Source organism: Brassica napus, chromosome C1 (assembly GCF_020379485.1).
Source record: "Brassica napus cultivar Da-Ae chromosome C1, Da-Ae, whole genome shotgun sequence".
In the NCBI taxonomy this organism is placed as follows: domain Eukaryota; kingdom Viridiplantae; phylum Streptophyta; class Magnoliopsida; order Brassicales; family Brassicaceae; genus Brassica; species Brassica napus.
In genome coordinates this window covers 34,918,903-34,935,871 of record NC_063444.1, presented here as the reverse complement: position 1 = coordinate 34,935,871, position 16,969 = coordinate 34,918,903, and the positions used below count along the sequence as shown (strand labels likewise).

Genomic DNA, 16,969 nt, shown 5'->3' with positions numbered 1-16,969 from the left:
AAGAAGTGATCCAGACTGTGGTACTGAGGATCCTTGCTGTGATTCCCAGAGCGCACCACCTGTCCTTTAAAAAAGTTTCATGATTCATAACTTTGGTTATCTCCAAGCTACAAACAGAGAACAATATATATTGTATACATAATAACATGATTTAGTCTCTTATTTATGATTAAATATCTAATTGAACAAGTAATGGATTGTAAATATTTCTTCAAGCAGTGGTTAAGCTTTGTCTTGATTATCAAGATTATTGAAATTGACTTAAACATCATGAAAGTAGGCGGTTTGGAGTATCTAAAACAGCCAAACCATAAAAATAAGTTTGAAACCATTATAAGTTTGGCACTTTAGCATTACTCTTGATATATCAGCGCCACATGGTTTAGAGCCAGATTTATAACTACTTTATGTTAAAAAGACTTACATGGCACATTTTTCGTAAATACCATCCGGGGCGTTTGGGGCAAATGAATCACTTTTCCAGAAATATTCATCAAGCAACATCAAATTTCCTGATAAGAAAATATGTCATTTTTAGCATTATATAAAGCATCCATGTCCAAAGGTTGTATAATATAACACAAAAGTTGTTACATAGATCTATATCGAAAAGTTTAGTCCAGATCTTTGTACTTTCATAGAAACTTTCTCTCCATTGTGAGACACATATGTGTACGTGCTCAAGGTGGCTAAGTATCACATACCTGGCCGACTTTATTCTGAAACCAATTTATAAGCAGAGTAAGAGACCAATAGAGAATCTAAACTTTCTTAGATTCAAAACCATGAGAAACGAAATAGCAACAGTTTTAAACGAAGTTATAAGCAAAGGGCCACATTTAAACGAAGAAGCCTGCTAAAGGATGTATTACCTGAAACCGAAGCTGTGACTCATCTGGTCTTGGTGAGATGTCGTTGAAATAGACGGCGATGGGAGATATGCCGGTGATAAGCTGAGACTTTGTTGTGGATTTCATTGCAATTTAGTTTCTGCAGAGTAGGGTTTTTGATTCAGGATGGATTTAGGTTAGAGAGAGAGCTTTATATAGGAGAAGTATCAAGGGTAGGTGGAACAAAACGTTGAAGAATAGCTTTAACATCATCATTGATTGAGAAGGTAATGAAAAACAAAAACCAGACATTGGAGAAGATGAAGTGGAAGAGTTGGGGGAGAGACTCTCGACGCTTGAAGACGACGACGAAACAGATTTTTGGGCATGTGCTCAGATGGGCCGACCGATAATATAAATAAAACTCATACGAAACTCCACTCTATTTCAGCCAAGGTGATGTGTTAAAATAGAGTGTTCTGATTGGTTGATTTTCTAAGGTGACGTGGATAGGCTGAGCTTTGAGCTTATTCTCCTTTTGAGTTTATTCTCCTCTTAGTATTGTAAAAGTTGTTTTGTTTCGATTTCTGATTAACAGTGATATTTTTTTTTTTGAAAAAGTTGAACTGTTTTTTGCATCTAGGTCGGTTTATTTGAGATAAATAACTGTCAACAAATTAAATCCGCTAATTTGGCACTTACTAATCGGTTTGGTAGTAGTCTAGAGCATTATACTTTAAATTTTGATTTCTTATATAATATTGAGTTCACTTCGTAATTCAAAAGGGGGAAAGGTTAATCATTCCACTCATTTCATTCATTCAGTGCCTGCTGTGAGGCGCAACCCATAACAAAAACAAAAGGGAAAAGCTTGCTTACTGTAGCCCTCTTTTATGAACCACTTAGATCGTCTGATGACATTAACAACAATATCCTTTATGTATATCCGGTAAAATGGAATTATAATTGATTCATCAAGTCGGTTTGGTTGTATTGATTTCGTTAGGTCTAACCGTTTTGGATATCACCATCCTACAAAATATAAAATTATGACGTGAATGATTGAATATGATTTTAACAAACACATTCAATGTAAAAGTAATCAGTAATAAAAAAACATATGGTGTAAATCAACTTTGATTCATGTGTAATTTTTTTTAAAAATGGACCTAATGGACCTATTCTTTGAAAGTCATGTTACATTTAATCTCTAATCTTATCATTTAAATTTTGGGTCTACCAGAAATTTTTATTGGAGTATCAATAATTGGATTTAAACAATAGATGATTCATTAGAATTATAGATAGTATAAATTAAATAGATATAATTTAATGTTGTAATACTATACCTCCATATGTTAATTATTTAAATATTTGTCGATGTTAACTTTTAAAATTATAAATATTTTTTTTTAAATAACAAAAATAATATTATCTAACAATGATTAATCTTTACTACCTTAAACCAATGAAAACAAATTAACTATGTAGTTTATTTTAAAAATTAAACAAAAACTAAATGTTTAATTATTTACTCGATAATATAAATCTACGAAGCGAAAAGTTTAATTTTTTAAAATTTTTCTAAATTTGTGAAATGTTACAATATTTTTGACTATGACAATAAAACAATATTTTACTAATCTATATATATGTAGTTACGATTTTAATAATGAAATAATAATCCAAAAATATATATATAGAAGAAAATACAAATACATGTGAAAGTTTGAAACAATCTATTCAATGAAAAAATATACCGTATACTTATTATGTTTTAAAAATTGATAGAGAGATATATATATTATAATATATACCAATTTAGAATTGAAAACAAAATATTTATATAAAAATAAATAAAAACAAAAACTCGGTTGCGCGGATCGAGATCTAGTTATTGATTTGAAAGATGAGCATAATGTAAGTTATAGTGTGGGAATCCGTGATAGTTAAAAAGAGAAATTCCCTTAGATATCCATTTTTAGTTTATCTCCACAAAAATAAACCTATAAAGAAGGAAAATGACCAAAATCGATTTTATTAAAACGTAAAATATGCATTTATACCTCTTGAGTTAACTAATATTGACTTAGGGTTTAGAGTTAAGGGGTGGGTTTTGGGGATGAGTTTCAAATTTCAAAAAATAAAAAATTAAAATTTTCAAAACAAAAAGGCCTATTTAAAAAAAAAAAAATTAAATTTCGGTTTATAATATTGTTGAAAGGGAAATTCTTTCAAATAGATTTTTTTAAGTTTTTGTCACAAAAATAGACCTCAAAAACTAAAATGACCAAAATAACATTTTTTATTTTGAAAATTTAATTTTTAATTTAATTTTTTAAAATTTGAAATCATATCTCCAAAACCTCACTCCTCAACTCTAAAGCCTAAATCCTAAACCCCACCCTTTAACTCTAAACCCTAATGTCTAGATTAATTAACCTTACGGGTATAAGTGTATATTTATTTCTTTTGATAAAATATTTAAGTCTATTTTGGTTATTTTTATTTTTAAAGTTTACATTTGTGATAAAAAAATTTTTAGGTCTATACTAGAGAATTTCTCTTGTTGAATTAGTGATTAATAAAAGTGTTGTATTTTAAGGCGCTAAAACTAATCGGCCCATTGCTTCTATATAATTTTTTTGTACTAGGGTTCATCACCCGCGGGGTTCATTTAGATATATTTCTCTTTTGGATATTGAGTAATAATTATAGGGTTGTTTTATGTTATTGTGTTTGTTATTCTCTTTTTCAAAAAAAATTCTAGTTTTTTTTTGCTTGTCTTAGTAGGTTTAGTTATTCCTGTCACAAAAAAAAGTAGGTTTAGTTATTCTATGAACTCTACTTCTGTTATTCCTCATTTTCATTTTTTTCTCAGTTTTCTTTGATTGACAGTTTTGCATGTTTCACTTCGAAATATTAGATTTCACAACTATATTTTGCACCCAAATTTCCTTACTACACAGTCGACCAAATCATTATTTCACCTTCTTTTCATTTTCAGAAAATTGATTATTTTATTGTATTAATCTGAAAGATTCTACTTTAAATCTCTTTGAAATTGAAAGGTAAAATCGTTGGTTTATGTTTTCTTAAATCCCTTATTGGGTAATAAAAAAGTATACATAGGGAAGATTATTGCATTTTGTTTCCCGTCCAACCTTGTTACTCATGTAGTCATGTTTATATTCTCTGTGACCTCCACTTTTACGTGGCCATTCAACCTGCAATGCAAAAAGATCAGAGTATAAGCTTGTGTTTAGTTTGAATTCGTAATTTACATCCTTTCCTTTAATTTTTCACATTGAATTATTTGTGTAGTTGAGTTTTTGTTTATTTGTTTCATCTTTAAGTTTTGGGCATTTTTCTGTATTTGTTTGTTAGTATCCACTATCCTTTTTTTCTTATTTTAACCCCTATAAAAATTGGTAAATCATGAGAAGTAAATCATGTCACTTAGAAGTAACACTATCATGAAAAGAGTCTAATTAGCTATAATTTATTTAATTCTATTTAGTTTTCGTGCGCCACTATTCTTCCAGTTTCTACACACTGTCATATATGTGCTCACAATGTTTCCATGCTGTCAGCTATCCCGGCTTTAAGATTTTTGTGAAACTGAAACCATATTTTGAATAAACAACCTATTCCTAAAAAAAATATATTTGTTTTAAGATTGGTGACTTATGTCATGATTAATTTATCTTTTCATCCAGGCCCGTCTTTGGGCAAATGCAAGTGGTGCTTATGCACAGTGTCCAAAATTTTTTTTACAAGTTTTTGTTAAGAGTTTAAGGCAATATTTTAGAAAATTAGGGCCCTTTTTGCAAACAAGTTTTGTTTATTCAACTTCTAATAGAACTTGTACAGGGCTCTGAAAAATAATGGGACGGGTCTGTTTTCATCCGGTCTCTATCTTTTTAGGCTATTACCATACGAAAGCAAACATTCTCGACTTTTATTTAGGTAAAATTGTTTCAACTGTTCGTCTCAACCATTCAATTGTTTGTCACCTGCTTTTCTTGGCCTTCTGCTGAAACAATGCTCATATGGGAAATAAATGACACAATAAATCTTGAAAGATGATACAATCACTGAAGAAGTGAAACCGTCTTGTGCTCTTCGTTATTCTCCTTTGAGATTGACACCATGTTCTTTTTCATGTTAATGTTTTCCCCACGGGTACACATATTGAACTCCACTTGCCCTTGGGATTTTTTTCCATTTACATAGCTTCTTCCTTATTCACGGTGAAACAGAACATTACACGGTGCATGTTTTTGTTATAAAACAGTACAACCACGAGCGAGATAAAGCAAGGAAGTATTTGAGTAAATTGATGAAGTAATTTAGACTACCTCGAAAGATTCAACCACATTCTTTTGATATCCCTTGAATGCTAGTCCCAGCTCTATCTTCAAAAGATTAATCACAACTTCTGACAGGAAATCCAAACATTAACAACGAAGTTATAGAATCAAAAATGGAAATTGTTGACTCGAAGAAATAAATACATCTACTTCCTTAGCCTCTGCAATTTTAATTCAAACACAAGAGAAACATTACTTTTTCCTGTCATACAAAAAAATTCTCTACAATTTCAGTAAGTTTATTTTTATAGATGCCAAACAAAGAAGAAAATGAAAATGAAGTACGTACATGGTGATTATTTACCAAGTTAGCAAGTAAGTTGTAAGAAGACATATGGAGCCGAGAAATTAAATCCATCTGAGATAGAAATATTCCTGAAGGTGACATATGGAGCCGAGACAGGAATTGCGACGAAATCGAAAGCAGCCATGACAGAAGACGAAAGCAAAGAGGTGATAATTTACCGAAGACTTTTTTTGCAGTGATTGTAGCGAAGGTCGTGTGTGGCCGTAAATTTATAGGAGTGCGTTGTGGCTGGATTCAGATTCATCTGAACGGGGCGGATGTAAAGAAGAGAAGTCTTGAAGGAATTAATATGGAATTGAAGACGAAATTGTGGTTGGAATACGTTTGTTGGGAGAAGGAGATGTAATGATGGTCTGTTCACCTTCTGAGCATCATTATCCCTGTATCTTAGTTGGTTCTTAAGACAAATAATGATTAAAAGAAAAAGAAAAATGCCAATTAAAACAACAAACGTCTCTTAATTTAGGATCAGAAGATACGTGCCTTAGAGGACACGTGGTAAGTGTGTATTGGGTCGTGCTCAGATGAGAAGGGAAAAAAAACCGATCACCAAGTTCTTCCTCTCGTGCTCTGTCTCTCTCCCTCTCTTTCTCTGGTTCCCGAAATTCGCCTGCTTCGGAGACGAATCGAAGACGGTGTTTGGTGACGCCACCGGAATTAACTATTGGGAAAATGGACGCCGAAGCTGAAGTTGATGTGGACCGGACGGTGGATGCAGAATCTGGGTCGAAGAAAGCGAGCGGCGGAAGATCGGAGCCGTCTTCTTCGAATCAGCGGGAGATATTGAGAACACTTTAATGGTAAACATTTATTACATTCTTGATATGAGTCAATATTTTAGAAAATCATTCTTTTGAGAACAGAGGGAGTATTACCCAAGCTTATTAAAGAAACCAAAATTTTTTTTTTCTTGTCGGATCCACACGTGGTGAGGTACCTAAACTTACTATTATTATATAGATAGACTAGAGTTACTATTTTGATTTTCAAATGTTAACTATATAGTTTTTTTTTACATTGTATTACGAAGAACAACAAAATTCTGAATCGTATGTTTGTGTGAATATATATTTCCTTAGGAAAAAACTGAAAACTATACATTTTTCAGATAGATATTTAATATAGTTTTTCATTTTTTATATCGTATATTTACTTATTATTTAGTTTTTATTATATTGTAGGACATCTCTCTCAAACTTTTTTTTAAGTTTTTGTCACAAAAATAACATTGAATAAGTAAAATGACCAAAATAGCCACTTTTTATTTTGAAAATTTTAATTTTAATTTTCTTTTTAATTTGAAATCCTATCCTCAAAACCCCACCCTTAACTCTAAACCCTAGATCTAGATTAGTTAACCCTACGGTATAAAAGTATTTTTACTCTTTAATAAAACTTCTTTTGGTCATTTTTCTTATTAAGGCTATTTTGTGACAAAAACTTAAACTGACCAACTTAAAGAATTTCTCTGTATTGTATATTTATTTATTCTATTTTTTTTGCTTTTATATCAAATGGTAAAATTACAATAGATATTTAATGTAATATTTCTATGTCTTATATTGTATATTTGCTTATTATTTATTTAACTATACATTTTCTATTTAACTATACATTTTTGAGATAGATGTATAATTTTTTTTATATTGTATATTTACTTACTATTTATCTTTTATTATTTTGTATATTTACTTTTTCTAAATTTCTTTCTTTTACATCAATAATAATATTATGATATATATTTAATGTAATATTTTTATTTTTTATATACTATATTTACTAATTATTTATTTTTTCTTATATTTTTACTTATTATAATATGTAACATTTCTATCTCTTATATTACATATTTACTTACTATTTATTTCTTCATATATTGTATATATATTTACTTATAAAAGTATTTGTAAATAATAAAAATGTAAAAAAATACATTTCAGATAGATGTTTTGTATATTTACTTATATTGTAGTTTTTTCATTCTTATATTGTATATTTACTTTTTTTATTGTATATTTACTTATCTAAATGTTTTGCTTTTATATCAAATTGTAATATTACGATAGATGTTTGATGTAATATTTTTATTACTTATATTGTATATTTACTTATCTAACTTTTTATTGTAATATACTTTTCAAATAGATGTTTAATGTATTTTTTGTATTTTTTATATTGTATATTTACTTATTCTTTATTTTTCTTATGTTTTGTATTTACTTATTGTAATATTATAATTAATGTTTAATGTAATATTTTTATATTGTATATTTACTTATTATTTATTTAACTATACATTTTTCAGATATATGTTTAATTTAGTTTTTTCCATTTTTTATATTGTATATTTACTTACTGTTTATCTTTTCTTATTTTGTATATTTGTTTATTCTAAATTTCTTGCTTTTATATCACTGATAATATTACGATATATATCTAATTTAATATTTTTATTTCTTATATACTATATTTACTTATTATTTATTTTTCTTATATTTTATATTTATTTATTTTAATATTACGATAAATATTTAATATAATATTTCTATTTCTTATATTGTGTATTTAGTTATTATTTATTCTACTATACATTTTTCATATATATGTTTAATTTAGTTTTTTATTTCTTAATTGTATATTTACTTATAATTTATTTTCCTTATATTGTATATTTACTTATTAGTTTAATGCAACATTTATGTTTATTTATTTACATATTATTTATTTTTTCTTATATTGCAAATTTACTTATTATTTATTTTCAATTTTTTAAATAATAATGCCACGTGTCATCTTTCGGGAGAATTTTTTTCGCTGATGTGGACGCTCTATGGAGCCCAAAAAGTTTCTTTTATTAGTATAGACTAGGAGTTAATCCGCGATACGCACGAAGCTATTTTGATTTTCAAATGTTAACTATATAGTTTTTTTTTACATTGTATTCTGAACAACAACAAAATTGGAAAAAATTTATGTTTACCAATTTCAAGGTACCACTTTTCATCTTTACCACCACTTAAGAGACATTTTCAAAAATACCTTGTTCATTAAGTGACAAAATACTCTTATGCCCTTGTTATCTATATATAATAAATTATTATTTAAATAAATAAAAATAATAAAAAAGAAAAAATTAATAAAAAATTAACTTTTTTTTATGTTACGAATTATACTTTTTCAAATTCGAACTTTTTTATAAATTTTTTTTTTAATTTTCTTTTTCAAAAATTTTTTTTATTTTTTTTTCAAAATATTTTTTTGAAAATCGAAAATTATGAAACTATTTTTAATATTTTTTTTATATTTTTAAGTATTTATTTATATATTTATTAGAATCTTGAATTTCACATTCCAAAAACCCTACCCCACTCCTCAACTCTAAACTCTAAGTCTAGATTAGTTAACCCTATTGTATAAGTGTCTTTTACCCTTCATTAAAAGTGAGGGTAAAAGTAATTAGTGTAAACATGAAAAGTGGTACAATGAATGTGGTATTCGTGGCGATTTCCCGACAAAATTCTGAATTATGTGTTTGTGTGAATATATATTTCTTTGGAAAAAACGAAAAACTATTTCTATTTCTCATATTGTATATTTACTTATTATTTATTTTATTATACTTTTTCAGATAAATGTTTAATGTAAATTTTCTATTTCTTATATTGTATTTACTTATTATTTATTTTTCTTTATATGTATATTTACTTATTATTTATTATTATTTTTTTTTGGTAATAATGTCATGTGTCATCTTTGGAGAGAAGTTTTTTTCGCTGATGTGGACGCTCTATGAAGCCTCAAAAGGTTTTATTTCTTATATTGTATATTTATTTATCTAATTGTTTTGTTTTATATCAAATCATAATATTACGATAGATATTTAATGTAATATTTCTATTTCTTATATTGTATATTTACTTATAATTTTTTTTTTTTATATTTACTTATTCTAATATTATAATTGATGTTTAGTGTAATATTTTTATAAAGTAAATTTACTTTTATTTATTTAACTTTACATTTTTCAGATATATGTTTAATTTAGTTTTTCCATTTTTTATATTGTGTATTTACTTAATGTTTATCTTTTCTTATTTTTTATTTTTATATCAATGATAATATTACGATATATATTTAATGTAATATTTTTATTTCTTATATACTATATTTACTTATTATTTATTTTTCTTATCTCTTATATTTACTTATTCTATTAATAAGATAATGTTTAATACGATAATGTTTAGTATAATATTTCGATTTCTTATATTTTGTATTTAGTTATTATTTTATAGATGCTTAATTTAGTTTTTCATTTCTCAATTGTATATTTACTTATTCTAATTTTTTTTGTTTTTATATCAAATGATAATATTATGATAGATATTTAATGTAATATTTATATTTATTATATTGTATATTTACTTATTATTTATTTTTTCTTATATTGTATATTTACTTATTATTGTTTAATGCAATGTTTCTATTTCTTATATTGTTTATTTACTTATTATATATTTTTCCTTATATTGCAAATTTACTTATTATTTATTTTCTATTTTTTAAATAATAATGCCTCATGTCATATTTTGGGAGAATTTGAGAGAATTTTTTTCGCTGAGGTGGACGCTCTATGGAGCCTCAAAAGGTCCCTTTTATTTTTATATCAATGATAATATTACGATATATATTTAATGTGATATTTTTATTTCTTATATACTATATTTACTTATTATTTATTTTTCTTATCTTTTATATTTACTTATTCTATTAATAAGATAATGTTTAATACGATAATGTTTAGTATATTATTTCGATTTCTTATATTTTGTATTTAGTTATTATTTTATAGATGTTTAATTTAGTTTTTCATTTCTCAATTGTATATTTACTTATTCTAATTTTTTTATATATCAAATGATAATATTATGATAGATATTTAATGTAATATTTCTATTTATTATATTATATATTTACTTATTATTTATTTTTTCTTATATTGTATATTTACTTATTATTGTTTAATGCAATGTTTCTATTTCTTATATTGTTTATTTACTTATTATATATTTTTCCTTATATTGCAAATTTACTTATTATTTATTTTCTATTTTTTAAATAATAATGCCACATGTCATATTTTGGGAAAAAAAATTCGCTGAGGTGGACGCTTTATGGAGCCTCAAAAGGTCCATTTTATTTTTATATATATCAATGATAATATTACGATATATATTTAATGTAATATTTTTATTTCTTATATACTATTTTTACTTATTATTTATTTTTCTTATCTTTTATATTTACTTATTCTATTAATAAGATAATGTTTAATACGATAATGTTTAGTATATTATTTCAATTTTTATATTTTGTATTTAATTATTATTTTATAGATGTTTAATTTAGTTTTTCATTTCTCAATTGTATATTTACTTATTCTAATTTTTTTTTGTTTTTATATTTAATGATAATATTATGATAGATGTTTAATGTAATATTTCTATTTATTATATTGTATATTTACTTATTATTTATTTTTCCTTATATTGTATATTTACTTATTATTGTTTAATGCAATGTTTCTATTTTTTATATTGTTTATTTACTTATTATATATTTTTTCTTATATTGCAAATTTACTTATTATTTATTTTCTATTTTTTAAATAATAATGTCATATGTCATATTTTGGAAAAAAAAATTTCGCTGAGGTGGATGCCTCGTGGAGCCTCAAAAAGTCTTTTTGGAGTCTTTCTATATTAAGTGAATAGTGAGTACGATTGATATAAGCCCACTTTGGTTTAACAGTAAACCCTAAACGTTTACAAAGTAATAATAACGTCCATATCTCTTTTTTTTTGTGCACCCGTCCATATTTCTTCAATTATTAAACTCTGCTCATCTCATCAAGAAGATATTTCTCCTAAAATTTGCAAGTTACTACAATACTTTATTTGATCAACTTGATAAGACTATTCTTCCATAGACGTTCTACTACATCACTCGTTAACTTGGCTTTGCCCAAATAAGCTTCTTATAACATCACACACAATTGATAACAAAACTACTAATAGTAAACCCAAAATCAGAAAAGATAAAAACAAAACCAAACTCAAACTTAACCGAACTTGTCAGTCAAGTTTCATATTTTTGGTTTCCGGTAGGTAAAAGACACTTTGAAGTCAAGTTAACAAAAGGGTACGCCCAAGTTCTGGAAACAGGGTTTCCTTGGGACGCAAGCACCATCATTAAAGCTTCCTTGTCCTTCCAAATCCAGATTCCACAAACCATCCCAAATCCCGTATACTTCATGTACATTAGCCTCAGGCAATGGCACTGAAACCACTGGGAAAAACCCATTACCATTTGATTCATAACCAGAGCTTGTTGATGAATGTGTGATCGGATGAGGAACATAGAACGCACCGCCTTCACCACTACTACCGCTACTACTAGTACTGAAGTTACTATCACCATTGTTGTGGTTGTTTTCATCTTCTAGGAAAGACATGATCTTTTTCATGTCGATTTGGTTTAATTGAAGCAACTGTTGTTCTTGCTGATACTCCATCTGTCTTTGCTGCTGAAACTGTTGCCTCTTGAAGATTCTGTTTTTCGTCTTCTCCGCATTGTTAGTTGGAGATTTTGTCTTCTTCTTGAAATGGGTTCTCCAATAGTTCTTGATCTCGTTGTCTGTTCTTCCCGGTAAACTACGAGCGATTGTTGACCACCTACAATTACAAACTAATCAGACAATAAACCACTGAAAAAAATAAAAAGACACAAGCTAATTATTTGAGTAAGGCTACACACTTAACTATAACATTAAATTTAAATATAAAATGAACGCAAATAAACAAGTAAATCTTAAATTAATTACCTGTTGCCCCACTTAGCATGTAACTCAAGGATAATTGTTTCTTCATGAGGAGTGATTTGTCCTCTCTTCAGGTCTGGTCTCAAGTAATTAACCCATCTTAACCTACAGCTTTTGCCATTTCTCTTCAACCCTGCGAGCCTTGCAACAGAGTTCCATCGGCCTTCACCGTGAAGCCGCACATAATCGATCAAAAGACGGTCTTCTTCAGCAGTCCAAGGCCCTTTTCTCCAACCTTCTTCTACTATTCCCCATCCTGCTCCCATCACTCCCCACAAACTCATCCTTTATTTTTTATTTTTTATTTTTCTCCTTAAGCTAAAAAGAGAAGTACTGTCTTAGATCTCTTTAGGTCTCTTTATCTTATGAAACCTAAGTGTTCCTCTGTTTTGGCTTTGCGTTATGTTGTGTTATGTTTTCTCTCTGCCCATTTCAGTATTTATATATATATGCACCCACTAACTCTACGTCCTTGGCTCCACCACTTAATTTGTTTGTTTTCTATAGAGATAGAAACTAGTGACGAGAAAAAGATCTTTTTAATTTCTAGAGTAATGTTCTTTCTCGAATCAAAATTATAAGGTCACATCTAAAAGCAATATTCTATGGAAATTTACAATATATACACTTTTCAATCTCATATTCCAAAATAGCTCTACAAACTCTTAATTAGTAATAAGAATAACTAATCTATTCAGCAAATGTTATCCAAAAATAAAAAGGAATTATAAATGTAGGCATAGAAGGAAAAAAGGAATAATACAAAGGTAAAGAAAACAAGGGTTAGAACTTGCAACTATGTAGAACTTGGGTGCTCTCTTTACCTCTTTTCACAGGTCGTTTTCACAAGACTCGTATATATCCTTTCGTCCGTCCAATCCATTCAAGTCTTTATCATCTCAATTCCAAAGACATCATCATCCAAGAGTTACTAAACTGCCCTTTCTTGTTGGTACATTGTTTTGGATTTAAATTAGGGATATAATCTAAATCGAACCAAACCAAAGTTGAGCCAAGCACTAAACCATCAGTTAATCAAATGAAAACTAGACCATAGGTCGGATTGTTAACCCTACTTTTAGTGGTTTTAATGTTATACTTAGTCACCAAACTTCATCATTTTTTGTGAACACCAACAAGGATATTACAGGCTATTAATTAAACATTATCAGTAATCATGCAGGATTAAAGATATAATGTTTAGGCATAAGGTAACATGGTCTAACCGAGCATCAAATCCAATAGAATAATCCTTATATGCTAAAGCTATTTCGAACTTAAATCAAGTCGCCACGTTATATGATTTAGGAGTTATTGCAACGATATTAATTATAGGTATTGTTATTATTTAACTTCCTTAATTAATATTTTCTTTAAAAGCACAATTAAAGTAAAAAAAAATTGATGGTGCTTGATTATTTTAAGGTGATACACATAACTGAACCACTAAGGTTACTCCAAGTGTCGAGGAGAATCATGTATGCGATCTTATACTAATCTTTGTTGTTTGTCTTATAAGATTCGTTGGATTCCACATAAGGATTTATGGTCATATACTATAGAAATAAACTAAATAATTACGAAAGAGTTTATGGTCTTTGTGCGTCACCATGAGACAGGTGGTCTTATAATTCTCTGTCTCTTAGATATTTATAAGATTGTAAGTACTTTCTCTTCTTATTTTCTTGTGATAGTATATGATCATTTTAAAAATCAATGCCTAGTGTTAACATCTTCTCCAAAGAAATATCTACCAAAATAGTACTGAAAAGCGTGTGGTTGGGTCAACAGTTGGTTTCAGTTCCATCTCTGCATATTTCAAACTAACTTAAAACCAAAATTATCGAGTATTTTTTGTTTCTAAAATACAGCTACCATTAAGCTTATGTGTCTATATTGGAAGTTATTTATCAATTTATAACAGGACTCTTGAGTTTAATTGTTCTAAAGTCCATGGCAAGTGGATGATTGGTTCTGTCTGTACATTTATGTTCTGGACAGCCAAAATTTAGTTAAGAACTATATATGTCAACTAATCGAGTTTTTCTTTCTTTAAAAATTCACAGCAAAAAAAATTTCTACAAAATTAAAATATGACTGTATTTTCAGAGAAAAAATTAGTGCTTTAGAAAGTCACAGCAACGAAAACTACAATAAATAAATCTACGGATAAAATTTTACAGCAAAAAAATATAAAGCTAGATCCTTACCAATCATCCCGCTAGTCTTGGTGTACGTGAATTAGAAATTTAAATACGACTCTCGAATATTTTGTATTTATACGATGAGAAACATAGTAGCTAATTACTAATTAGCACTACAAACATTAAATAATCTTCTAACTAGGGTCAGATTTAGGGTTTATCATGCCAACCGTGACCGACTGTCGACCGCTCCATTTGTTACTTGTTAGTCAAAGTAAAAAGCCAGTTCAAATATAAAATAAGTTAGAAAAAAATCATCATATATTGGCATCAAATCATCATAACTTATTTTTCTGCAAAATGAAATATTAGGATTTGAATTTGATGACGACGCATATACACTAACACAAACCACAGTAGGTTACTTTTTTTTGTGAAAAGTAGGTTACTGTTATAATCCAAAATATTTATTAACTGTTCGGATGGATTTTGAATCTTTCATATTGTAATGAAGCAAAGTTTGAGGAAACTCTCTTGAAACTTTGAATGTTAGGAGAACTTTTAGGCAGCAAACTAAAAAGTGTACGTTATAGCCAAAGACAACGCCGGTCTACTGTTATATATTGTCCTAACCAGTTAAAAATAGAAAATTTAAAGGTCTAAAAATATAGTTTTCTTATAATTGTTTTTTACAAAATCATTAAAAAATTTCGTACTGTCAAATATTTCAGTTATAGGTTATCAATTTATTACAAAATCAATCCATTTAATTTTTCATGTGGCATGTTAGACCGCAAACAAAATCAATCCATTTAATATTGTTTTCTTCCAAAAATTAAGTATTTAATTTTTAATTCGTCAAAAAAAAATTAAGTATTTCAATGGACTTCTAACTTCTTTATATATTGATTATCGGAGCATTTTTAGTTTCATAAAATAAAGCATCTCCAATTATGTCTAAATGCATACTTTGTTTAAAACAATTTCTGAATTTTAAAAATAATGCTCTCAAGACATCATAACTAAAAATGCTTAACATTGTAACTATAAATCTATCAATTTTGTTTATCGGTATACATTAAAAAGAAAATAAATTTAAAATGTTCTCTTAGACTTGATGCCCTAATCAACAGTTTCGGTAGCTTGCTCTGGACCGGCCCTGGCAGTGATTATCAAGTACTTCGGAAGTATCATATTGATATCACCAGTGATTTGTTGATGCATATGTGAGGACTTTCCAACAATTCACATCCATTGTTAGCAACATTTTTGTATTGTTATATATTTGAACCTAGTGCTAAAGGTGCAGATTCTTTTTTTTTTGTGTGAACAAGGTGCAGATCTTCTTTCTATTCTACAATTATACATGAAATATCAAAGAGTTGCATATGTGAAAGTACCTCAAGGCTCAGAGACTACGGACAGAAATGGCGTGCTTGTAAACGTCAGCAATATCATTCACTGATTATAATAAACGATTTCTTATATGAATGATTATACACTAATCAGTTTTTTTAATCAGACATTATTAATTATTTAATTGAATCATCTATTAAACAATTTGTCATTGGAGATCATTTATACTCCGTGTTTCGTACGAGTTTTTGTATTATTTGTGACTTTTGTACTGCAAAGCATGTGATTTTCCTAAGATATGCTTTTAAGATAATAAATGTTTTTTTTGTATGTCTTATCAGGAGAAAGCTATATTTTTATTTAACTTTTGTTATTTTTATAAAAAAGAAATCTTAAGAGTCACTTTTGGAATGTAAGGTAAAAACATAACTAAATTTATTTAAATTAGGATGAATGTCTTAATGAATGTGTTTTTATTTGGGGAAGGTCCTCTAGTTCAGTGGTTTGACTAAATGTTCATTAATGCTTCTACATCAGAAAGTAAGGTGTACCGTCAAACATAGATTTTATTGGACGGTAGAATTGTCGGTTGTTAAATCATCTGTATAATTATCCAGCGTTAAAAAAAGAATAGTGTTTTTCTTTGTTTGACGGTGGATTACCTTTTTAATAGTAATCTGTATTATCACTCGAACAGTTGTGACAAACTTACGCTAAAACGTTATAACAAGTTAACAATCATTTAGAGTCGTACAAGAAACTAAAATAAACAGTTACAATAAAACTAAAATAAATAAATATTTCGAATCCATCGTTTCCGCGTGAACTTGGCAAGTATTTTCATCAAATCATCGTTTTCTTTTGAGTTAACTAAATATTACTTTCGACATTTTTTAATTATACGTTTGCCTTCAAAGATAAAGTTTGCACGATTCTATGAAATATTTTGATTAACTATAATAATGTTGTCACTCTTAAAAAAAAACTATACTAATGTTGTTCTTATCTTAAGTTGAAAGTGCAGGATATGTACTTGCTTATGCCAATAGGCTTCTAGAATCTCGATATCTTGTTGGTAG

General features: G+C 27.7%; 1 protein-coding gene and 2 long non-coding RNA genes across 4 annotated transcripts; 1 reads left to right on the top strand and 2 right to left on the bottom strand.

Moving 5' to 3' along the window:
- Window positions 1-4,767: 4,767 nt before the first annotated feature.
- Window positions 4,768-7,173, bottom strand: LOC106451506. 2 transcript variants are annotated; one of them, XR_002655344.2, is made up of 3 exons: window positions 5,669-6,705; window positions 5,192-5,561; window positions 4,768-5,073 (listed from the first exon to the last, which is right to left on the bottom strand). It is a non-coding gene; the product is annotated as an uncharacterized LOC106451506 (long non-coding RNA). The 2 variants fall into 2 exon arrangements; XR_002655343.2 differs by having other exon boundaries at window positions 5,192-7,173.
- On the top strand, window positions 6,076-16,739 carry LOC111202354. Its single transcript, XR_002655345.2, has 3 exons — window positions 6,076-6,310; window positions 15,668-15,760; window positions 15,875-16,739. It is a non-coding gene; the product is annotated as an uncharacterized LOC111202354 (long non-coding RNA).
- On the bottom strand, window positions 11,443-13,890 carry LOC111202353 (MYB-like transcription factor EOBI). Its single transcript, XM_022695107.2, has 2 exons — window positions 12,394-13,890; window positions 11,443-12,244 (listed from the first exon to the last, which is right to left on the bottom strand). The coding sequence occupies exons 1-2, from the start codon at window positions 12,672-12,674 to the stop codon at window positions 11,701-11,703; spliced, it is 825 nt and encodes a 274-aa protein (XP_022550828.1). The 5' UTR covers window positions 12,675-13,890; the 3' UTR covers window positions 11,443-11,700.
- Window positions 16,740-16,969: the final 230 nt, after the last annotated feature.